We start from the raw sequence: 24941 nt of genomic DNA on the forward strand, positions 1-24941 counted from the left end.
TGCTCAGGGTGTGGTTGTGTCCTTGAGGAGTCAGTGCCTCTGCAGGATCACAGGGTTTGGAGGGACAAGATGAGGAGTGACAGCTGAAGCCATTTCCAGAGGTGTTACTGGTGTCTGGGGAGAAGCTGGCATAGGGCAGGTCCCTGGCATCCTCTGCTTTGCTAATGTCACAGCAGTTTTCATATACTGATAACTACATTTCCTCACATGTTGCATAAGTGGTTTCCCAGGTTAAAGCTCAAATAAATTCTTGTTTTTGCTTCTGATGTGCCTCCTTTTAAAGTCTGAGGGGACAAATTAGGAAACAACATCTACTGCTCTTTCTCAGGCAGGTTATTCCATCTTAGAGGTTGTTTAGGAAGATGCTATCCCTCCATTGGATTCAGTGATCAGAAACTGGAATAAAACTAGGACATGAACCAGACTATAACTGTAGAATAATGAATAATTGTGCTATTTCAAACCCATGGAACACAAAGAGAGGTTTTAGCATATGAAAGACTCCAGGAAAATGCATGCAGCCAGACTGTTGGCATTTGTAATGCTCCCAGCTCAGAATTGATTCCCAAGACTTGAGTGAACAAGCTGACATCAGAAAAAGAGTGAGGAAGCAAGAGTGGGACACAACAAGAGCCCTGAAATGTCTTGGAAGAGATTCAGAGCTAAGGAAATGGTTTTCAGCTTCCAGGAGTGCAAAACTAAGCTCAGAGACCCCAAAGGCATCAAAGACAGCAGATATGGATGTTGATCTTTTTCTGTTTTACTTGTGCAGGAGAGATTGAATCCTCCCCATGGTGTTTGATGCTTTCCCTCCAGTACAGCTCCTCTGGGCACGAATGGAACAAAACTGCCTGTAACAACCTCAGTTACCTCCATTGTTCTGTTTTTCCCTACATCTCCTTTCTCCTGCTTCCCTAATGCTCACTTTGTCCAGATCATCTTCCCAAGCACAGAGGATGCAGGGGGTTTTATCTGCAGCTGGCTGGCAGGATGATCTGTGTAATCCCCATTTCCCCAGCATTTCCAGGGCTGATTTCCATCTCATTCCCCAATGAGCCAATCCACACAGTTTATAACACCTCCCTTTTGGAGAAGTTTCTCTAGACATTTACCGAGAAATTTGGCTCAAGGAAATTCACAGGTGTAGAGGGAGAGAGGCAGAGATGCAAATGAGAGATGCAAGATTCATGTGCAGTCCCTAAGGAAAACATCCCATACCAGCCCCACCTGGCCCTCCCCCACTGCAGTGATGTCCATTAATGACACTTTACCCACTCCCAGGGTATCTTTGTTTTTTCAGACCTGTAATTCCGATCCAGGCAAGCTGTTGAGTCATGGAGAAAAGGCATAACAAGCTCTGCTGCTTGTAACAGCATTGCTGGTTACTCCTGTGGTTGTATCTTACTCCTGAGACAGAGATAACACCTCAAAAAATGCTTGTTGCAAAAATATCTATCAGTGAAAGGTCCTCAGCCTTTGCTAGAATCCAACTTCACCAGGTGGGTCAAACTCCCAGTGCCTAAAATCTCTCAGCAGAAAAGCTCCTTGGCTTGAGCAATTGGGTTACAAAGCACTGGCACAGGCTCTGTGACACTACATGGACTAAATATCCTTGATTTCAAGTAAATAAAACCACTCATGGGATAAAGTTTAGGAAGATAAATGGACGAGTTGTTTGTGCAAGTTGTCTCTCTCCTAATCAATAGCTCTGCTGAGACCCAATTTTGTTAAAGTCCAGCCATTGCTGTTGGATCTGAAATAACCAGACAAAAGCAAATGTGACTGGAAATTCCACCAACATAGATCAAATCCCAAGACAGGCAGAGAGGGGATGTGAGCAATTTCCAAAAACAGTTGATAAAGAAACATAAAGGAGCTCTGCCTCAAATCACCTGTGGTTACTAATTTTAACAGGCAGAACAGCAAGTTCAGGACTGGGAATTTGGCTGCACTGGTTTGAGTCAGAAAGAAAGCAAAATAACCTGCAAATTCGGATGTTCCTCATTGTACTGCTCACCTTCCCCAGTTTGTGAGCAATTCATGGGAATTATTTTCTGCTTTCACTGACCAGTTATCACAGCTTTGGAGTTTATACTCAGTGCTAAATTCAGAACCATTTTGTACCAACTCGCTGTAGGTTTGGCTTTGTTTTGGGGTTTTTTTGGGGTTTTTTCCCCCCAAGGAATCTGGAAAGCACAGTTCCAAAGCTCTTTGACCTGTGTAAACAGAAACACTGCAACTCCCACCACCTGTGCAGGGTGTTCCTGTGCAGGTGTCTCTTCCAAACACTGTTCCTGCTGTGCTGCAACCCTCAGCTCCTCTGACCTCTCTTTTTCTCCTGACTGTTGTCTGCAGCAGTCTCACTTCATCTGAGCTGAAAGGTTTCCCTTTTATATGTCAAGGCAACAGTGAACAGAAATTAGAGTGGTATTTCTATGCATTTTCCTACATTTTCCAAAGGGAATGTATGTCATAGTGAAAATATTAATTCTTGGGAGTTTCTAGAGAATGAATACACATAAAGCCAACGACAACTTTAAATACTTACAGGATGCACTTAACCATATTTTATCTGACTTTTGTTGTAGTTGGCTCCCACACAAGTCTGACATGTTCCAATATTCCTTTAGCAGAATTTCTTAACTCCATAGGATTTTTTCTTAATGACAAGAAGAAATAATATTTGGACTCATTGTCTAAAAAAGTCAGTTCTCTTAAGGTAAACCTCTTTCTCCTTGGTATTGATGTGACAATCTATTCTCTAAGTGTGATGTATTTGCTGCTAAGATTTCAAAGGTTGGCTGTACGAACGCCAGGCTGCCTGCCTGTATGTAACTGCAGAAATTACACATCAAGAATAAATGTGGAGGAATGTGCATGATGCTCCATTTTTTACCTTTTAACAGCTTTGAAAAATCTGTACTGATATTTTAGACTTAGGGTTTAAATCAGAGTTTAGGAAGGTTTGTTTCTGAAGCAGGGGCAGGTTACAGGCAATGATCCAGCCCAGCCTGAAGCAGTGATTGCAAAGAAGGGGGAACATTTTTATCAGTATCTGCATGGTTTGTTGCAAACACATCTCAGCTGATGGCAAGGAAGGGGGGTGTAACACAACAATTATCTCCATGTTATATGGGTAAAAGCCAGACTCAGAGCTGTTCAATATTCCGCCTGATATAATGCAAAGTAGCTTCTCAGCCTGCAGGAGGGAGACATGGCAAAAGCAGCAGGTTAATCTCCAGCTCCTCTCAGCACAGGGTTGTGACTCATGTAAGGCTTTGCCCGAGTTACCAAGCCCCAGGAGAGTTGAACAGTGGTTTGTCACATCACAGTGAGGTGATCTCTGGCTGCAGTGTTTGTGTACAGAACACCCCAGCAAGGAAACCATCAGCATTCTGCCAAGAGCAGAAACAGCCAAGATGGTGCTAGACTTTGTTACCTTGGCAGCCAACAGAAAATGCAGCTGTGCTCCAGTGGATTTGCTTCTTTGGTTATGAGGTGCTGCTTTTCTCTGTGCTGGGGACACTGAACAACAACTGACAATAAGAAACCACAAGCAGACAAATGGGCAGAAATTATCTGTTATTTCTGAGCATTTCAATACAGTATTTCTTTTTCTTACAAGTCTGTCAGCCTGAGTGTCCAGCTGTGCCTTTTTCTTGCTGTGGGAAGTGAGTTTGAGCACTGCAGTTGTGCAGACAGCTCAGCCAGACACAGACTGTGGCTGTGGAGTTTGATTGACTTGTCCATACAGAAATGATGGGGCATTAAAAAAACATAACACATCTGCTGTTTGGTTTGCTGCTTCTTTTGGAGTTGTGGAGTTTTCTTCCAGAGATTTCCAGGGAAAAGCGATGTCTTCAGCTGCCTCCACCCCAGCCATCAGGGGACAAAATCTGTGTGTGGAAAGGATGAGGCCACTGAGCAAATGAATAAATCAGTGTCAGGGCCTGAGAAGGAATGGCACAGAATTAATTCCTTCCCCTTGTAAACCTTTTGTTCCGTGCCAGCGAATTTCTTCATCACCCAGGCCTTTGTCCCAGTGAGCCTCCATGAAATGCAAATGTAGGAACTGAGGAATTGTCCCTCTCTCCATCCCCCATGGAAACGTTGCTGGGGACATGAAGAACTGATCCCCCATGATCCCTCCCCACCTACTTGACTAGTGCTGCATTATGTGTTAATCCATGAAGGACAGCTGAGGAGCAGCCCATGGCGCTGGCTTTTATCCACGTGGGTTGCATGGGAATCACCCTGACTGCTCTGCAGAGGAGGCTTTGCAGGACTGATGGTGCCTGAAGGATCATCAGAGGTCTTTGCTGGCTCAAAAGAAGCAACCAGAGACCAGCCATAAAATCATCACTTTGCACTGCCATAGTCAAGACTTACCTCTTCTATCAGCCTCATAACACCCAGAGATGTCACAGCGCCCGGGCTGCCCAGGCTGCCCAGGCTGCCCTCTGGCACCAGGGAAACCTGGAGGACCAGCATTCCCTGGGAAACCCTTGGGACCTGGTTTCCCCTGCACAACTTCTCCTGGTGGGCCTGCAGAAGGAGAAGCACAGAAAGCTGCAGCACATCTGCCTTAGCAGTGTAATACCTCTGCTGTATTTTCCTCCATCCTGCATGGCAGGTAATTTTCTGAGCATAGTTTCCTCATTTTGGTGGATAAACAGGACCTGCCTGTTGGAAAACCTGTTCTGGATCCCAATACCTGAATTCCAGTATTCTTGACCTTAAGGGTGTGCAGCTTGGCTAAAAATGGAGCCTGGTTATGAGAACCCCAAATCCACCTAAATGTTAATGCAGAGAATCACCTTAACCCCAGGATCCATCCCAAAGTCATTGGGGTTAGTGTCTTTACATCTCAACTGTGGACAATTAAATGAAGCAGAATGTGTTTGACCACACTCTCTTGACAGTGCCTGGTTTGTTATGCCAGTGGCAAACTTCCCACAGGTCCCAAGAGCAGGGATCAGGGTGGAGGAGTACACCAAATCCTCACAGATTACTCACAAACCCTTACGTTCCACGAGCTGAATTTTCAGACCTTCTATCCCCCAAGCATCTGGTCTTGCATGCAAAAAGGCAGCAAAATTAAAACTCCCTGGGTGGGTCTCATGTCCTCAAAACACAGCACCCCCTGGGAATGGGTACTAGAGGGAAGAAGCTGCCTGGAGTAATCTCTTGCATTTTAGCGGAGAGGAAACCATTGAGGATGCTGCCAACAGGGCTGTGGTGGGAAGGTGAGTCCAACCCCACCACAGAGGTCCTTCAGCTGGATGATGCTTTGAATCTGAGAGCTGGTGGCCATCACATGGCCTTGCTGGATCAATAGATAGAAGTTGGGGTCACTCTACCTGTTCTGCCTCTGGGTCCTTGGCTCCCTTCCTCGCTGGCTCCAGACATCCCTTTCTCTCCTTTGGGCCCTGGGGCACCTATTCACAGATAACAGATAAGTGTTGCTTCACTGTATGGCAAATTTCACTTTGAATTGAGGTTCCTGCAGTCTCTCCATGAGTCCAAGAGGAGTCACAACCCTTGGCAGCACTGAGAAACATCCATTTGCTTTCATTCAGCCTGGGCACCTACTCTTGCTCTGACCAGCAGGGCACTGATTTCTTTCATCCAAGCAGCACAGATTTGCAGCCCCAAAGGGGTGGGAATGAACATTTTTCACAGAGAAATTCATAGCAATATTGTTACTGCACCAGCCTGAGGGTCAGGTCCACCTCTGTGCTCTTCATGTGGATCAAACAAATCACAAAGCTGAGCTGTCTCTTTGACCAGGTGCTGGTTAGCCAGGATTGATATTTTCCTGTTAAATTACTTGTGAAACTAGTACCTCTCAGAGAAAACAGGTACATTTTGACAAAATATGATTTTTCATTGTTTTAAGATGAAAGTATTTTGATCAGCCATGTCCTTCAGGTGGTTTTTCACTAAGATCCATCTTCTGCCCTCTCCTGCTTGACAGGCTGGAAAAATCTGTTGTTACTCCCTTCTCTCTGAAGTGACATTTTGGTGAGCTCTGCAGATACCAGCTAAGGCTGACTACTGCAGGAGGAAGGAGTTAAACAGAATATTTCCAGTTACTCTGAGGTATTAGGACACTGCTGAAACCAATGGTTTTCTTTTTATTTTGACAGACAATTACTTGAACCACTGACAAACGTTGGCTGCAAATCCAAGCAAAACATCTTCCCACCTTTCACTCATTTATGTGCAATAACTGAGGTCACTTCTGAGATCATATTAATCTATTTCTTTAGTTATGTCTGAGTCTTTCTCTGTGAAACCACTGCTCCAGAAACTTACTTCCCCTTTGAAGATTGCTTCAGCTGCCTCATTCCTTCCATCAGTGTTTTCCAATGCTCCTCATTTCTGCCCAAAGCTGATCTGTTCCACCACCATGTCTTTAGCCAAATAACTGTTTTGTTGTAGAAAAAGCCTCCTGCCCACTACAATTAAACTCTCCATCCCCCTCAAACCTACAAATGGTAGGCTAAAATGGCCTTTCCTTCCATTCAAAGCTTGAAAATAGAGTGGGCTGCATCTGGCTTCTCCCTACTTGTTGAGATTTATAATATCGGTGTCTCTTTCTAGAATGGAGAAATCCAAAGGGAAAACAGCAATAAAATGAGACAATATCATGGATTATCTATATAACACTGCTTGAGGCACTGAGATGTTTAGTTAAAGTACCAAAGATGCAGTGAAAAATGCATATGAACACTTCTGTCCATACCTCTCTCTCCTGGATACCCATCTTTGCCTGGCTGTCCAGGGCTGCCATTTTCTCCTCTTTCTCCACTGTTCCCAGGTGGGCCTGGAGGACCTGGTGGTCCTGGTTCTCCTGGTTTTAACCTTTCCTCCCAGATGGGAACTGGCTTCCTTGCATGTTCATGTATGAATGAATCAAATTTCAACACATGAGCTGAGAAGGCAAGAGAGAAAATAAACATTTCCTTGGCTGGGAAATTTAGAAGAGAGATAAAAATCAAAGGATTTTGTCTAAAAAGGTACTTAGAATGATCAGCTAGTGCTAAAAAGCTGTCAGTCCAAACTGGGAAAGGCAGAAGATGAAGATGGGCAGCTGAGTGATGACTTTGCTGCCTGACCTTGGGCAAGGCACTGCTTCTCTCTGCACATCACAGCACAGGAGATTTACAAACCTGCCTTGTCTCGGGAGGAATCAGCACATATTGCTGAAAGAATAATTTCTATCAAATTAGTTTCAAGCTTTTCCATTTAAGAAATAAAGGAGGCTTTGCAAAACACCAAAGGGGTTTGCAAATAAATATTTTGCAGGTCTTTTCTGTGCTAATGCCACCTGATAAAGCCAAAGTAGCGCTTAGAGCCTGAGATGGGACATGTGCTGGTGGTGGGGCTCAGCAGGGCACAGGGTGGTGGAGCTGCTGGGATCACTACAGCTTCAGGCTGTCTCTCCTCTGGTTTTCCACTTCTGGAGAGTCATAGGATCATAGAATCACAGATGGTTTGGGTTGGAAGGGACCTTAAAGCTCATCTTGTTCCACCCCCTGCCATGAACAGGGACACCTTCCACTATCCCCGGTTGCTCCAAGCCCTGCCCAACCTGGCTTTGAACACCTCCAGGGATGGGGCAGCCACAGCTTCTCTGTGCCGGGGCCTCCCCACCCTCACAGGGAACAATTTCATATCTAACATAAAGCCAATCCTTCAGCTTAAAGCCATTCCCCCTTGTCCCATCACCACATGAGCAGACTCAGGAGCTGGGTTGGTTTTACTCACTCTGGATCATCCGCTCACAGGCCTGGCTAACGAGCTGGTAAATGGTGGCTAAAGACTGTGGTTCCCCCTAAAAGGAAGCATTTTTTTTTAAATTATGAAAAAAATGAAGTATCAATATCTTTTAGAAAGGATCAATCTCATAATGCATGATAGCTTTCAGCCTATTCATTTTCTCAGCTTGAGTTCTAGAGATATTAATTACTGTGAAATGCAGCTCTATTTATTTATCAAGAAGCTCTGAAACCAGAAAATTGGAATTGGAAACATCAATAATTGCTTTTCTCCTGCACATCAAAAGGCCCAGACCGAATCTAAATAATTACCAAAAAAGGGAGAGCAAATTTCACCCTCAAATTTTATCAGAAAAGATGCTAAGTCTATAACTCAGTGTTCTGTGATATGTAAAACATTTAGTATGATCAGATATTACAACTTCCTATCTTTGACTCCATCTTCCATGAATATTGATTCTGACTGTATTTTGAATAAATCATATATTATAGGCCCTTCAGAAAGTTTTAGTAAAGTAGGGAAAAGCAATTAAAATGCAAAAACCTGCTTAAAAATAAACACTGACTGTGAAAATTCATACCTAATGCACCTGCTTCCAGAACTGTTTATAAAGCATACATCTCTGGCTGGATCACAGAGATGTGGGATTGGAAGGAAAATGCTCTTTAAAATTATAATTCTGAAGCATTAACTTGAGACAAAAGCACCTCATCCCTGTCTGAAGAAGAATTTGCAGAAGTCGCTCTTGGCAATGACTCCTAGAAAGTCATGGCAGTTTGATTTAACCAGGAGTCAGGATGAGAAAAACTTGAAAAACTTTTCCCAACAAAAGAACCTTCCAAGGTAGTGTGGATGTCCTGGCTGCCAAGGTCTGTGCTGGGGCATGGACAATGATTATGACAAACGAGTCCCCTTTTGCAACACATTAAACCAGAACAAAGTGGAGCCAAGTGGGTTTGGTTTTTCCCTTCTCAGCAAAGAATGGATTTGCATTTGACATTTCTGCTTCATTATTACAGGTGATACTAAGGAGCTCCTGACTGCTGTGGGATTATTTATCCCCCAGCAGCCCAGCCTGTGCAGGTGAAAGGAAACAAGCAATAGGTAGAACCAACACTGGCTCATAATTGTAAGTAAAAGTTGCAATTCAGGTTATAACACCCACTCTTTTGAGGGTATGATGCACTGACAGTGTCACCCAGCATCAGAAAAACTCACTTTCTCTCCTCTTTCTCCTTTGGGACCTGGCAGCCCCTATAGAAAAAAAAAAATAAAGAAGTCTAAGGAAAGGAAGAACAGAAAACAAACAAACAAATAAATTCACTGGGGGTGTGGGTTACATTAGTGGGAGCACAATGATTGTTTCTCACACTCTTGTTGTTTCCTTGACCTCATGGCAGTGATTGTAAGAGCTTTAAGTCCATACTTAAAAGTATGAACTCATACTCAAACACTTTGTTTTTAAATAAAAGAGTAATAAATCAGTAACTGGAGCAGTGGGATAAGCACCATCAAGAGGGATGCAGAAATTTCTCAGATGCACTCTAAGAACAGATTTCCCAGCAGGACAGGTGGTTTTCAACATCTGAGGAGAAGAAATACCTGTGACATTTAGATCTGTGGTTTCATCTACAAGCCCAAGACTGGCTGGTCCAGCTCAGGAGTGACTTTCTTGCTTTATTCTAGAATCTTACACCAGAAATCTGTTGAAATTTTGTGTAGCAATTTTGTGAATCTGCAGAGGGTGAAGGGAGGTGGGATTTGTTGAATGCTTTATCAACAGATCAGTAGCCTGGGCTTTGAATGCCCAGACATCTCCTTAAGAAGGATGAGTGTGAATTTGAACCATTCTTCAGACTCTGAGGCAGAGCTGCTGTGGGAACAGCTCATTCCCAGTCAGTTATTCCATGTCTTGGCCTTCTTTGAGACCCAAAAGCAGAAACTTACTGTCGGCCCAACATCACCTGGAGGTCCCTTCTCACCACTGCTGCCTCGGGTGCCTGTGGCTCCTTGGAAACCCTGCAGACATTACAGATTAACAACCCAGTTATTCCCTAACTTTCTGTTTCTGTTCAAGGGCTCCAGGGGCACCCCTGGTGGGAGTTTAGAGGACTCAAGCAAGGGAACAGTAGCCTTAAGTTTCCTGTCCAGCCACGAGCCCACTGTTTAAAGCTCATTGTGTGTGAGTCATGCTCACATCACTTCCCATCACCATCTCAATTATGGCCAAGCCAGCAAAGCTGAGTTTTGCCAACAAACTGCAGTGCAGTTTATACCCTACAGGCTTTTTGATCTTCCATTATACATTCAGATTTAGACATAGCCTGGAGCACAACCCTCTTCTTCAGCCTCCCAATGCCACGTGGTTTTCTTTTTCCTTTAAAACCTGTGCTGGCCTCTAATACTTAACAACATCAACAGCAGCCTAGAGAGTGGGAAGTGCCTTCTGTGGTCATCTCCTCTTTGTGAGCTTTCTGTGCCTTTTGGAGCCATAAAGGGAAGAAAAAAATCAGCCAAAACCAACTAGCAGAAATACTTTGTTTTAGAATTTTCCAGCTATTACGTTTGAATTCAGTAGATATTAGCAACTTTTCTGAACAGTGAAAATGAGAAAAGTTTTCAAGGCAGCACCAGAGCAGCTTTCAGAGCCTGCTCTGGAGGTGACAGTGCTTTCCTCATATTTAAAAAGCTGAGGCTCAATGCTGCCAGCTCCACATATTCCCAGGATGAACAAGTCAAAGTTATGAGCATAATTCAACCTTGGCTCCTATAAATAACTTAGCACAACCACTGCCAAATTCCTTATAATTCAGCAGTGAGACTCAGCTGTGAGATTCAATTGTGAGAATCAGTAACTATCAGGTCCACCAGCCATCAACTAACCCCAAATTTGGTTCAATTTCCCAAGTAAAACGAAGTGTTCCTGTGGTGCCTTCCAATTAGGAGGTGTGAATCAACAGATCCTAAAGTTCTGCTGCCCTGCAAGCACACCCATCCACATCCAGCCCTGGCAGCAGATACTGGCAGTGATGTGGGGGGGAACCTTTCACTCTGCCTGCATCCTCCAGCTCCTGCTGATTTCAGTCCAACAAGCCAAATCCTCTCCAACTCAACCAGCAGTTGGAAAACAGCAGTGTCAGGAAAGTGAAAATAGCACAATAAGAATCTCCTGGCTGGGATGAAGCTTCCTCAGGACTTGGCCAGAGCAAGCCAAGGATTTTCTTCTTACACTTGAGAGTGGCAGGGAAAGGGAGCACCTGCACCATGTGCCAGGTGTTCCCTGTGGTACCCTGGGAAGGAGGTTTGCCCTGACACTTCCAGGTGAAAGCATAAAATGGAACAGATTTCAGAGTGCATCGCTCACAGGGAGTACTCACCCTCGGTCCAGGAGGTCCTGGAGGCCCAGCTGTGCCTTCGAGTCCCCTCACCCCCTGCAAAGCCAAATCCAGGCATTTACTAACAAAGGGATTCTGAGACCTCATCAACAGTGAGGTGCTTTTCCATGTGCTGCTTTTAGCGGGAACTGGCTAAAGATGGGTAAGAGAAGCATCTGTAGAGCAGCAAGAAGGGCAGTATCTGCTCAAATTTGGCCAAACCTGAAATGATCCCATTTTTTCCCCCAATCCCTCTGGCTTTGTGAAAGGACCGTTCACTTCTGCACTGAGTGCACTGGGATGTTTTGGGTCTCTGCTGGGATTTTTAGGCACCCATGCATAAAACCTCAGGGGTGAGGTGTTTTACCTTTGCACCTTGAAGTCCGTCCCTGCCTGGAGCTCCCTGCACACCAGGAATTCCCTGTAAATCAGAAATGCTGGGTAAAGTCAGCATCTGATTATCACTGCCCTAATCCATCTTGGAACAGAGGACAGAAGAGAAAGGTCAAAGAAGAGAGAGAGTTATTCATTACATTGAGCAAAGACTGTTAACCCAGCTTTAATTCCATCATATCCAGCTTCCAGATAGGTCTATCTCCCTTACACCAGGTGACTCAGTTTCCTTGGGAAAGTGATGGCATTCCAAAATGACAGTTCACAAGCAGACAAGAGCAACAACTTTTCAGACTTGCTTAAAGTAGTTAATCAGAAGGAAAAGAAAAAGAAAAAGAAAAAGAAAAAGAAAAAGAAAAAGAAAAAGAAAAAGAAAAAGAAAAAGAAAAAGAAAAAGAAAAAGAAAAAGAAAAAGAAAAAGAAAAAGAAAAAGAAAAAGAAAAAGAAAAAGAAGGGGGGGGCAAATCTTTGGGACAAGTAGAAGGAGTGGTGTTTACCATTACCTGCATGCCAGGGATTCCAGTGTCTCCTTTCTCTCCTTTAATTCCTGGTGGCCCCTTGGATTAAAACAGAAGCACACAGTTGGGTGTGTGGCAGAACCATTTAAGGCAAAGAGCATCCTGCTGCTCCACATGCATATCCCAGGTTGTTCCTGCTCCCTGCAGTGTTCCAGGGTAATTTACAGCCACAGCATGTGCACAGGGATTCTGCCATCCCAGATATGTGGCAGCCCTTGCCACTACTCCCTGCCAAGCAATGATGATCACTGGAAAGAGAAATGCCTGAATATTCATAGGATATCCTGAGTTGGAAGGGACCCCACTGGGCTGCTGGAAATAAAAGCCCATTAAGGGGAGTCTGGACAAAAGCAGGCTTTGGCCACAATAATGAAGTGCAGGGCCTTGTCAGCACAAACCCACTGATTGTCATCTCTCCCTCTGCAGCTGTTCAGCTGCTGGTGAGGGTGATGTAAACACATAAATCACAGCACTGACACCCATTTCTGACAGGTTCTAGCTGGGAAGAGTGAGTGACAAAAAAAAAAAGGCAATGGAAGAGGTCACATACCACAGGGCCCTGAACTGTGATTCCTTGGGAGCCTGGAGAGCCTTGCTGGCCACTGGGACCTGCTGGTCCCACTTGTCCAGGGGGGCCTGGCTCGCCCTGAAACCAAAGACAAGGAAAATCATAAGGGAAGGAAGTGGCTGGTGCCTGCTCTCCTCATGGGCTGCACTGCACAGCCTGGGTCAGCATGAAGCATCCACAGGATTCAAGATTGAGTTAGTGCACTGTAACCTCAGCTGCCTTTGTGGTTTAGGTCCAGGACTTTGGTCTATCTTTCATGAGAGCAGACAGCAAAGCTGCAGAGGGTGCTTTGCAGAGCCCAATTCACCTTCCCAAGCAGTGATTCCTGTTATTCAAGGTGGTCAGGGGGCAAAGGGAAACGTTCCTTAGCCCATTTCTGAGATCTGTGTCCATTCTCATTCCTTCCCCCAAATCCTTCCCCTGCAGCCATGCTGCTTTCCCAGATGCCATCCCAAAATGGGACCAGTGGAGTGCTCTGGCTCTGCCCTGTGCTGATCCATGGAGCTGTGAACACTTGCACCAGGGTTTGCTGCAGTCCCCAGGGCTGGGGGACTCAGACCCAGCCACTCCTCATGCCCACCTCAGGGCTGTGTTCCCTCTCTGCCTCCCTCCTCATGCTGCTCTGCCCCAGGGCAGGGCATCTGTCACAGCACAAAGCCTGACCCTGTCACAGCACAGCTGCTCTCAGAGGACACTGCTGACCATGTACAGTGCATTCATTCAGCACAATCAGGCTCATCATCTCAATCTCCAAAGCCCAACTGAGCATTTAATTAATAATAAGTGATCCCATCCTCCTCTATGTGTTGTCAGGACTCTGCTTGGGCTCAGCTTGGTGCAGGGAGATAATCTCCAGCCTAAGGACTCACCTTGGGTCCTGGCTCCCCCTGCTCCCCCTGAGGTCCTCTCCTCCCAGGGCTGCCCTGCCAGTGGGACACAAAGAACATCATCACATTTACTGCACTGTAACCAGGAGCCTGGGGGACAGAACTCTGTGCTCTTCACTGCCTGCCCCACACTGAAAAAGGTTTCCTGCCCCACAGAGCTCAAAACAAATAGAGGCAGGAAGAAAATTAATTGAGTTGTCCAGGAAATGTGGGAAAGGGGAGATGAAAGTAACAGCCCAGTCCCTCCATGACCAGCATGGGGAACACAGCACTTATTCCCAGCAGAGAGGGATGAAGTTTCAACCTGTTTAACCTCCCTCCAACTCCCTCTGAGTGGATCCATGCTGAGACAACATCTCATATGCACATGGGAACACACTTGAGAAGGAAGAAGAGGGGTGCTCACATGTGCACTCCTCTGGAACTCAGCTGGGTTTTACACTCTCCACCCCAGAGAAGTGACAAGTACTGAGATCAGGGACAGACCTGGCTCTGGGAGACCTGGCTTAGCTCTGCCTCTGCCTAACTCTGGGCAGGGAGAAGAAACCAGCCTCCTGGCATGACCTCATTTTGTGTGAATTTTTGACATCTTAATCTGAGCATGGCTATTCTTGAATCCAAAATAAACCAATTTGAATTGAGAAGCACAGGCAGGGAACTTTGGGAAAGGTGCTTTCAGAAGTGCCCAGAAACTCATTTCAGAAGCCAGCTGGATCTAGTCAGACACACTCATTAAGGACAGTGATAAATACAAGGTGGGACATGTCTTGCTAACTGGATTTTTAAAAATAGCAGTGAGTGCTGTTGTAACTGCAGCAAATTACCAAGGGTTCAGTGGTGTGAGGAGGAGGTTATGTGTCAAAACCTGATTTCTTCTAATGCTTTAAAGAGTCCTGCTCTTTAAAGAGTTGTCTGTGGAGATGCTTAAACCACAGGGCAATGCAAGCTGCTAATTATGCACTTAGGATATTGGAGCAAACTCTGACAGTGGAGTGTGCTGTTAATTAAACTTCCACCGGAATGAGCAAGTAATTACTCTGCAATGAGGCACTCTCCTTGCATAGAACTGAACTCACAGCTAAATCACAGGTCAGTGCAGGAGGTAATCTGAGACCATTTCACTTGAAAAAGGAGGCAAATGTTTCCATTTATGGTTATTTTCCAGGAGAAAAGCACCTGGAGTGGTTGAGCTGAGGTGCTCTGGACAGGCTGTCAGGTTTCAGCTGGCTTGTGCAAATCAAATATTCTTCCACAGATTTTCAAAAAGCAATTTTTTTTTATAACTGCTTCCTAGCATTTAACAGGAATATTTTCTCCTGGGATTTAAGCCCTTGACAGTTTTCCTGCATCCATAAGGGACAGGGCAGAATTTATGCCCTTTTTCCTGAGCACACTGCATATGTAATGGCTGTTTTCTCTTCCCCCCCCATTTCTTCAGGGTTTTCTTGCAAGTGACATTCACTGAACAGAAAGAGAGTTTTGGGGACAGTCAGGATAGCAAAGTCTCCCCTTTCTCTTTACACTGTCCACCCACACAGACACTCACTGGCTCCAATTTAACATAGATCCAGACAGGAAGATTTTTTTTTTTTCTTTGGTGAGTTGTTTTTTCCTTAAACTTACAGAGAGTTTCAGAGCCTCCAATCCATGAAATCTCTGCAGACACTGAGGGTGACCTGTCCTCCTCTCCTAAGAGGATTAATGTGGAACCAGGCACTGCTCAGCCTGTTCCCAGCTGCAGCTGTTGCACTGCCAACTCTCCATCTCCCCACTTCATCACCATCCAAAACCCAAAGGGAAACTCTCAGCCTTGCCCTAGAAAAGCTCCTTCAGTTAGGATGAGAGGAAATGGCCTCAAGTTGCACCAGGGGAGGTTTAGATTAGACATGAGGATAAAACTTCACCAAAAGGGTTGTCAAGCCCTGGCACAGGCTGCTCAGGGGTGCAGTCACCATTTCTGCAGGGATTTAAAAGTGTAGGTGTGGCTCTTGGGGACATGGTTCAGAGCTGGGTTTGGCAGCCCTGATTAACGGGTGGACTCAATGATCTTTAGGATATTTTCCAAACTGAATGATTCTGTGATTCTAAAACCCCACAGAGCCCCAGGAGTGTTACCCAATGCCCAACATGCCACAAAAAAATGAAATGAAGCAAGAGCAGCACCTGCAGTACACTGGGTGGGAGGGTGGACTTACAGGGGGCCCTGGGGGTCCTGGCAAGCCTGGGCGCCCAGAAGTGCAAGAACAGGCGGGAGCCAAGGTAGGGCAGGTGTCCTCATCCCTCTGAAATGAAATCAAGCCAAAACCAGTCATGAGCAGCTGCACAGCAAGAGCAGGATGGATCACAAGTACAACACTTAGTGTTTCAAAATTCAATCTTCTACTTGAAAAAAGCAGAATTTTTTTTTCTACTCCACTGAGAGATTTTTGTGAGCAATCGAGTGCTTTATTTTTCTGTTGAATAACAAATGTAGACCAAAAAAAAAAAAAAAACCACTATGAACCAGCCCTGCCTGCAATGTGCAAAACACATATTGGAAGATAATTTTCTCCTTTCTACATATTTATACACCCCATATAGCAGCTGCCTGTGTTGAGAAGTGAAAGGAAGAGTGGGGGATGTTGTGCCTCAGGGCTGAGGTGGCAGCAAAGCTCTAGGACTGCCAGGGCTCCTGGATGAGGTCATGACAGGAGAAATAAGCACTGCACCAGGATTGGAAGTTTTCACTCTTTTTGAAGCAAACACAGTTTTGTTGGCTTCACCAAGAAACACACTAATGTTATTTCCAAGTGGAAAAAAATTCTTTCCCTCTTAAGTCTATCAAAATCATTTTCAGTGTCACTTCGGTGCCACGGGCTTGTCCCATCCTCCCCAGCCTGCTGTCAATGAGCAGAGCAGTGCCCCTTGCCTTACCAGTGCAGGGAGATCACAGCATCTGTCCTGCTCTGCCCCCACACTGCTGCACAAGAGCTGCAGAGACTGCAGCTGGAACTGGGGGGGAAAAAGAGAGAGTTTGATAAGAAAGTAGCATTGGCTCCCATCACCAGATTTCATTAAGTTCAAGTGATAAAAATAATCTTCAGGGATGATTTGGCAGGACTCATCTGTGTGATCCCAATTATTACTGTACCCCAAAAAAGCCACAACATGAGAGCTACCCCCAGACTGAGTGTTCCACAAGTCCTCAGGTCTCTGTCTTGATGAGCAACTCAACAAAGCAGCTTCACATCACGCCTCCAATTTACTCACAGGCCTGCAATAGCAGCAGGTTCTCAACTAATTGGGCTTCAGCACCACCAGAATGTGAAAGCAAACTTTGATTTGCTCCCCTTGGGGGCATGGGGAGAAGGGTAAATGTGGCAGCAGCATTTCCCAGGGCAGGGATGTAATTCTCCTCCCCACAAACCCCAACCAGTCTCTCACTGCCTCCCTCGCAACAGCCACATCTTCCCATTCTGATTAACAAAAAAGCACACACTGCACAAAGCCAAACAAAATAATGAGGCAGAGATTAATTTTTCTTGCCTTGACACCATTTCTCATCTTTTTTTTTTTTTCTTTCACTCCATGCATTTAACAAGGAGAGAGCTGTACAGCCCAGGGAGGGTTACTGATACAGATGAGCCCTGCAGATCAAGTGGCATTTAAAGATTTCTTAAATTAAATAGGGTTCCATGATAACCAATAATGAGGCACTCTGTCTTCTCAAGGACAGCAGAGCTGTGGAAGATGTGAAATGTTGCTGTGCTTGAAAGGCAAGGGGAGTAGGGATGGCACAAGGCTGTTTATTATTTGGCCAGAGCTGTCTAGCTGAGCTGCTAGCAGACAGAATTTGGGAGGGACAAGGAAAGCACAGATTCCTGCCTTGATGGCCACAGGTTTTGATCAAATTACCAGAGGATTTATTTAGGAAACAAGTAAATACTGCTTGAACACATTGTCCCCTGGTTTGTTACACAGCAGACCCCATTTCCTACAGGCAATTCCACTTTTTTCCAAGTGTATCCCAGACCTCTGCCTCTCAGTTTGCAACTGGGGGTGCACATGGGACAAAGTGTTTTTATGGTGCTGCTTTGAGGTAAGGGGAGTTACAAATCACCTGATGAGCCATTTTCCCCTGGACTTGTAGATCTAAAAGCAGGGCCAAGGAGCAAAATCTTCACACCAGTGGTGAATGATTTGCCACAGCCCCACTGGACCCTTGTGAATGATGAACTTGCCACTGATTCTGCACATAATTACCACTCCTGCTTTGGGGAGTGAGAGTGGAACAGACAGACAGAAGAAGGGTGGTTTTGCCCTAAGGACTGTGCACAGGCCAGGACACTGAGTCCACACATCCCCTTTTCCTGTCCCCTGGCAGGGAGCAGCTGCCTGCAGAGCTGTGTGGAGCAGTGGGGATACACCCACAGGCCAGTACTCACTGCTGGCTTGGGGTTTTTTCCCAAGTAGAAGCTGATAAAGAGCCTCTCTACTGGAGATTATTCCCCCTTCATTTGTATTCAGATAGACAAATCCAAGCACACTGGAGACTGAGGCACACCCAGCTCAGCTGCCTCCAGCCACCAGCACTTCCCAACATCTCTCTGTGTGGGCTGATGTGCCCAAGTTTCCTTGCAGAACCAATTCCCAGACCCTCCTCCTGTCTGCTTCAGCATCCCAGTGCAGGAGCTGTGCTGCCCCAGCCCTGGGGATGCAGCCAGCAGAAGGCTCCTCTGGGACACCCATCACAGTCCCCACACCAAGGCAGGAGGGACAAAACCGCTCTCCCAGTGCTGGGAAAGCTCATTAAACCCACAGGGAGCAGCCCAGCAGTGCGGGGAGGGGTTCAGATGAGGGTGGTGTGGCACTCCTGCCCATCGGCACCGCAGCCAGCGCGTCCCAGGACTCACGGGCACGGAGCCGCTCCGGGGCCCCCTGGTGCGGGTCACTTTCCCCAGCATGATGAAGCCAGCAGTGGAGATGCTGCCCAGGGTGTTGAGGGGCTTCTCTGCTGTTTTCTTGCAGTCCACATAGAGCTTGACCTTGGAGTGGCTCACGGCCACGTGCACCTGGGCAGCAGGAGGACAAAGCCAAGTTGGAGCTTTGCGGAGGGATAAGGGGCCTCCTATTGACAGCAGCACCTTCTGCCCCATCCCCAGCCTGCTGCTGGCACACCTGGGGTGTTTTTAGTGAGTGAATGGATGGAGGGGGCTCAGGAGTAAGGTTTAGTATGACTTTCCCTTGTTGATCCCCTCACCTCTCCTTGGGAGAAGCCTTGCTGGAGGTGAGTAATGAACCTGCCCACAGATACCCACGGAAAGAGCTCTTTGCTCGTTTGGGTGCAATCCCTTTGCTATGAGGACATCGATAGCCAAATCCCCACCCTATCATGAGTGATGAAGTGACTTTCTCACAAGGCTGGATTCCCTTTTCCTTTCATCCAGAAGCAAATGGTTACCAAAATTCTAAATTCTAAAAAAAAAAAAATTCTTTCTAAATTTTTCCTGATCATAAAGATCTTAAAAACACCTCAGTTTTTGGAGTCTGGGGGAAAAGGGAAAAATCAATATGGAAATCATATTTTGATCATGAGATCCACCTGAAATCTTTAAAATTATGAATTTCAGCATATCTAAGAGGTTGGCCACTTTGCTGACAACCAGGATGCAAAGCATTTGAATGATCACCCCTCAGTTTGAATGATACTCCCTGACCAGAGTGAGATCATGAGCCACATTTCTCCCTCTCTTGATAAGGACCTTATGAAAGCTCCCATAGAATATCTTCTTCACTTCCTGCTCATCAAAGGAGACTTCCTGTAAATCAGCCTTGTAGTCATGATTGAAATAGGTCAAGGATTTCTTACTGGCTGCAGGGAAAATAGGACAAATAACAGCTTAGAAATTGATTTCACACATATATACAGTAGTAAATAATTAGCCTTAAACATGGTGGAACATTTCCAATGTTATCAAGAACTACTTCTAAACAATGGAAAAAATTTGTAAAAATAAAGAATATGCTCCAAGCAGAATAAAAATAAAAACATGTCTTCCAATTGCACTGGGCAATGATTTAAACGTGAGGTTGGCAGCCACGACAAAGCTTCCCAAGAAACTGCTGCTGAGTAAGGAAACCACCAAAACATTCCAAGCGAGCCCTGCTGCTTGCAAGATGTATGGAAGCAGCCGAATTTCATGTATTTAGCAAGAAATCTTACGGTCCAGGTTAACACCCAGGAGAGGCTGGAAGTCCTCGTCCGTGACCTGCCACACAGCAAAGGGCTCCCTGGGCGTGTCGGGCAGCAGGCGCAGCAGGACCACGATGGTGTGCTCAGGTGGGATGGCAAACAGGTGCACATCACTGCAATGGCACAAAGCAAGGGAACATCAGTGATTTAAACCCCCAGAAACATCCTGCAGCTTCACCCCGGTGTTTGCTGGGCAGGGGGGCCGGCAAAGAATCACAGAATGACTGGGTTGGAAGAGACCTTCAAGATCATCGAGTCCAACTCATTCCCTAATACCTCATTGAACCCTGGCACTCAGTGCCGTATCCAGGCTTTGTTAAACACATCCAGGGATGGTGACTCCACCACCTCCCCAGGCAAGCCATTCCAGAACTTTATCACTCTTTCTGTAAAAAAATTTTTCCTGATATCCAACCTATATTTCCCTTAATGCAGCTTGAGACTGTGTCCTCTGGTTCTGTCAGCTGCTGCCTGGAGAAAGAGACCAACCCCACCTGACTACAACCACCTTTCAGGAAGCTGAAAGAGAGAGTGATAAGGTCACCCCTGAGTCTCCTTTTCTCCAGGCTAAACACCCCCAACTCCCTCAGTCATTCCTCATAGGGCTTGTGCTCCAAGCCCCTCACCAGCCTCGTTGCCTTCTCTGAACACACAAGCACCTCAACATCCTTCCCAAACTGAAGGGCCAGAACTGGACTGGCTTTGCTCCCAGGAGATGATGGTGATATGAACAGAAAGAGCCTGGACCTGCTGTGCCTGGACAACTCTGTGGTGAGTGATGAGCCCTCGTGGGGCTTCTGGTGCCTGGGGGATGCTCAGCTGGAGCAGCTGGTGTCAATCCATCACTGCCAGAGCTGCCTCAGGGAATGCCAAGCCACAGCGAGTGCAGCCTCAATGCTTTTGAGATGAGAGCTCAGTGGAGGCTTACAAAACATCCCTGCCAGGTTCCAAAGCACTCCCCCAGGTCTCCCCTTCAAGGAGGAGGAATGGTTGCCATATATCATGGGGTAAATCTTTAAACCCTGGCACAAAACTCTTGGCTTAGGGACGTGGTTGGCAGACCTGGTAGCATTTAGGGTGATGGTTGGACTCAGTGATTCTCCCAGCCTAAATGATTCTATTATCTAAATCAGCGTAAATGCCCTTCAGGGATAAGCACTGAGCCCACAGCAAAGCCCCCTCTGGGTCCCCACATCCCAGCTGCAGGATTTAGGCTCAGCAGCAGTGAGAGGATACAAGGCAATAAGGGAAGGTCAAATTGGTTTTGCCTGAAACACGCCTGTAATCTGAAACAGGACACATTGGCACAGCATAAACACAGCCCATCAGGCATCTTTTCAGGACTGATTCACAAATAATACAAATCTTTTCTTTCTCACTCAGTTTCTGAAGGGGTAATGTCCTTGGAAAGGCATCTATAAGAGCTGAACAAAAGGATTTGCCCATCATTTCCTGAGTATTTAGACCAAAGGGTTCTCTGAATCTCTGCCACTCTGTTTACTCTAAGAAGCTTTGCCTCTTTAACTAAGATTAAGCGGAGTCAGTGGCTCAGTAATTAGGCTTTAAACAAAGTAGCAATGAATGTCAGGAGTCAGATCACTCCTGATTCATAATCATAAAAAAGGAATGAGGTCACAGGAGCTGCCTGCCTTGCTTGGGACCCTGTGGAGAAGCTTCATATGCCACGGAATGAGGTCAAGCCACAAGCCAGAGCTAATGGTTATTCCCTCTCATCAGTGCAGCCCAGGCTGCAGAGAGCAGCTACAAGAGTGATATTTTCTAAAGCAAAGATCTCTCTCCAAACCAGAGATATTTGGGAGAAGGGATTGAAGATGAAAATGTGACCTCAAACTGCCATCCCTGAAATGTAGGTGGCTGTGGACAGAATGCCTAAAGACTGGTGCAGTGTCCATACATGACATGATCCTCATGTCCATCACAGCAACTAAAAATCTGGGAAAAAGTGATTTTATAGAAACCAAAAACAGCACTGTGAAAATGTTTGGCTGTACAAATGTATAATAAATACTTCTGTGTCCCCTTAATTTCTACATGACAACTCATCTTGAGGGAAGTCAGGGGTTTATTTATTAATACATTAAGTAAAAACCCTCTGGCTATTTTTTCAATCTACCAATGGTTTGATTTAGCTCATCGTATTTATCATTTCATTTGGAAATTGCTAGCAGGGCTGCACCATTCCTCCCCACAATGACCTTCCTTTGCTGTGCACATAGCATGAGGCTGAGGATGAGGATGGCAAGAGCCAGAGCTGTGCTCCCACCTGGTCCTCTGGGTGAGCTGAATGTCCCTGAACAGGGTGAAGGTGCGGGAGCCACTGAACACAAAGGGCTCCATGGCCACGCCCTTAATGGAGGAATATTCCTTCTCTACCAAGCCAAAAACTTCCATCATATCAAATCCTGGAACAAAGGGAAACAGAGAAATCAGTGGTTAGGCAGCAGTGCAAAAGAGGTGTCTTTGAAGAGCAGGTTGAATTAGCACAGAGAAGGCAGCAGATGAAAATGCCCTGCATGACACAACATCAGCCCAAGTGTACCCCTCAAATGGCAGCCAAGGAGAAGAAGATTGTGTGCACGTTTCTTGTAATCTCTTCCTCTTGAAGGAGAGTGGGCAAAAGATGGAGGCTTTCACAACTGTGTTTTCAAATCTTCAGGATGAAAAAAACCCAATGAGAAAGATGTTACTCCAACGATTTCTTCCTTTCAACTACACACTAAGTATTATCTTCAAAAGGCATGGAATCAGTCCAGTAATTGCTAGCAGGGAGAGAAAATGACTTCTACTCTGAAATGCCTTATGTGTAAGAGACAGAAAAAAAATAGGAAAAAACTTTAAAATACAAACTTTTCCATTTCTCTCTATTTTCAGGAGACACCCATGGCTGACCTGCCTTGTGTGGGCTACAGAGATTCTCCTCTGACACCTCTGACATCTTCTCTGGCTCATGCAGCTTAATTTCTCTCCCCCAGCTCATCATTAAAGCTCCAAGTCATTTTCATTTCAGTTTTCTGTTTAGTCAGACAAGACCTCACTGTTTGGATTCTGTTTGAGTTTATCAGAGTTTGCAGCAGACTGGGACGAAGGTGATGGTTCCTTTTTGTGCAAATGGAGGGGCTTCATTTCAGTGTGGTGCTTTCAGTCTGGATTCCCTCTCCCCTTCACCATTCACAATCTTCTGCAGTTTCTTGGCTTGAGTTTTTGTTTCGCCTGGGGGCTGGCTCAAGGTGCTTTTATTTCATTATTTTTTCATACCCCAGCAGTACGAGGGAGTTTGCCAAAATAAATGACCTACTTGAGGGCCATTTATCTCTGGTATGGAGCTCCTGACAATGAGACTTCCTTTAAAATGCACAGGAAGAGAAGGCTTGAGTCACAATTAAAAACTTATTGAAATATAATCCCATTATTATCACAGAGTCATAGAACAGCTTGAGTTGGAAGGGACCTTAAAGATCATCCAGCTCCATGGGCACGGATGTCACCTGCAAGATCAGTTTGCTCAGGGCCACATCCAACCTGGCCTTGGGCGAGGCAAAGTGACTCAACCACAGAGCAACCAGACCAGAGAACTGCAGCCAGTCCCTCAGCTCACCTGTAACTCTCTGGGAAGGAGGTGATGCCTCTCTCTAAGCAGAACTCACTCCTTTCTCAGGAAGCAACACTTGCCACAAACCCATCAGCATGAACAGCTCTCATGGCTCAGGCAGGAGAAAGGGGAAACTCCTGCCCCCAAAATCCATGCAGCCTGAGTGCAGTGAGCTCCTCTGGAGGGTGCACAGGGGATCCCAGGGACTGCTGAGAGGTTTGGAGTTTGATAGCCTGAGGAGCCTTTGTGAGATAGGAGTTCAAATCCTCCTCGAATTCAAGGGCTGTTGGAAGCTTCACCTCCTTAAGGCTGGTGAAAATCCTGGTGTTAAGCACTAACAACTCAGGTGCTGCAAAATATTCTTCTACCTGATAAAAGACACGTTCCAATTTTGGTTCTCACACTTCTCCCCTTTTCCTTGGGACATTTTCCCCACGCTCAGCTCTTGCATATGTCTCCCAAGCAGTGTTTTCAGTCACAGCCCAGCAGCACCAAGGCTTGGATCTACTACTGTACCTCTTATGGAACCTTCTCTGGAGGTGATGGTGGGGCAGGCTGTGGGAACAGAACAAAGGGGAAAAACTATTAGAGGGGGAAAAAAAAACCAGCAGGGGATTATGGAAGCAAAAAGAACACAGTTCCTTTAGACAGAGCAAAGGAAAAACACAGCAAAACTTAGAATATTCTGCAGCTCCATTCAGAGCTTGGATTTTAACCTTGTTTATATATATATATATGGAGAAGGATAGAACTGATTTTTATGCAGACATAAAAGTTGTTTCCTGGCTTGCCTATCAGCAAAATAAAAATAGTGTCTTTCATCATCAAACATCTCCATGATCACTTTCTTTTGACTAACTCAGCTGGCACCTGATGATATGCAATACAAGAGAGTATCATTTTGGCAAGTTTTTTTTTTAAACAGACATCAAAGCATTTGTTTTTCTTTTAACAGTGCCTTAGTAGTGTGGTAAAATAAAGATATGCACCATTTCAAATTTTGTACCTGCAATTAAAAATACACACAGCAAAAAAATGTATCTCAACTTGAGAGTCTGGCTTTTGATTTCTTTCAGAAACATAGAGAGTTTTGAAAATTTTTGTAGTTTGTCTTTCAGAAATCCTCTTGATGAATCCTTTGAGATGCCACAGGATAAAAAGCAAGACCAGAGAAGAGATTGGGATGTGAAGGTGGAACATGAGGCACCAGGGCTGTAAGCACTCTGTTTAAAGGCTCAGGTAAAGGGGTGTTTTAGAAAAAATCTCATGAATGCTATTTTCAATCATCTGCTGCCACGTAAATCCCAGGCCATGGGTGCCAGATGGAGCTGGGACAAAGGGAATGCTTGATGCAAAATGAGAAATGTCCCTGAAAATCAAGGACACTTGACAGGATGGGCTGTCTCACAAGGGGTTTACTCATTCATCAGGATAATAGAATCTAAGAGATCATTGTACTGAGGCTGCAGCATAGCCTTGCCTTTCTTGCATCAATGCCATTTCCTACCTCTGCAGCAGCCTAACTTTTGTAAAATGTGTAGAACATTTAAAGGAGGTGACTTGCTTCCTCCAAA

The 24941-nt window shown here is 45.6% G+C and overlaps 1 protein-coding gene across 1 annotated transcript in view; it reads right to left on the reverse strand.

Annotated features, from left to right (window-relative positions):
- Window positions 1-3576: 3576 nt before the first annotated feature.
- The window catches only part of COL20A1 (collagen type XX alpha 1 chain), a 49331-nt gene continuing 27966 nt past the window's right edge, over window positions 3577-24941 (reverse strand). Inside the window, exons 21-39 of the mRNA XM_066561598.1 lie at window positions 23884-23922; window positions 22042-22180; window positions 19728-19870; window positions 19267-19376; window positions 18418-18576; window positions 16439-16516; window positions 15721-15807; window positions 13508-13561; window positions 12621-12716; window positions 12056-12109; window positions 11527-11580; window positions 11163-11216; window positions 9733-9804; window positions 9004-9039; window positions 7774-7840; window positions 6749-6937; window positions 5361-5438; window positions 4390-4545; window positions 3577-3896 (exon numbers count right to left, since the gene is read on the reverse strand). Of these exons, the coding sequence (XP_066417695.1) occupies window positions 3883-3896; window positions 4390-4545; window positions 5361-5438; window positions 6749-6937; window positions 7774-7840; window positions 9004-9039; window positions 9733-9804; window positions 11163-11216; window positions 11527-11580; window positions 12056-12109; window positions 12621-12716; window positions 13508-13561; window positions 15721-15807; window positions 16439-16516; window positions 18418-18576; window positions 19267-19376; window positions 19728-19870; window positions 22042-22180; window positions 23884-23922 (1679 nt within the window). The 3' untranslated portion in view covers window positions 3577-3882. The remainder of the gene's footprint in view (window positions 3897-4389; window positions 4546-5360; window positions 5439-6748; window positions 6938-7773; window positions 7841-9003; window positions 9040-9732; window positions 9805-11162; window positions 11217-11526; window positions 11581-12055; window positions 12110-12620; window positions 12717-13507; window positions 13562-15720; window positions 15808-16438; window positions 16517-18417; window positions 18577-19266; window positions 19377-19727; window positions 19871-22041; window positions 22181-23883; window positions 23923-24941) is intronic.

The sequence above is a fragment of the Molothrus aeneus genome, chromosome 17 (genome assembly GCF_037042795.1).
Source record: "Molothrus aeneus isolate 106 chromosome 17, BPBGC_Maene_1.0, whole genome shotgun sequence".
Classification (NCBI taxonomy): domain Eukaryota; kingdom Metazoa; phylum Chordata; class Aves; order Passeriformes; family Icteridae; genus Molothrus; species Molothrus aeneus.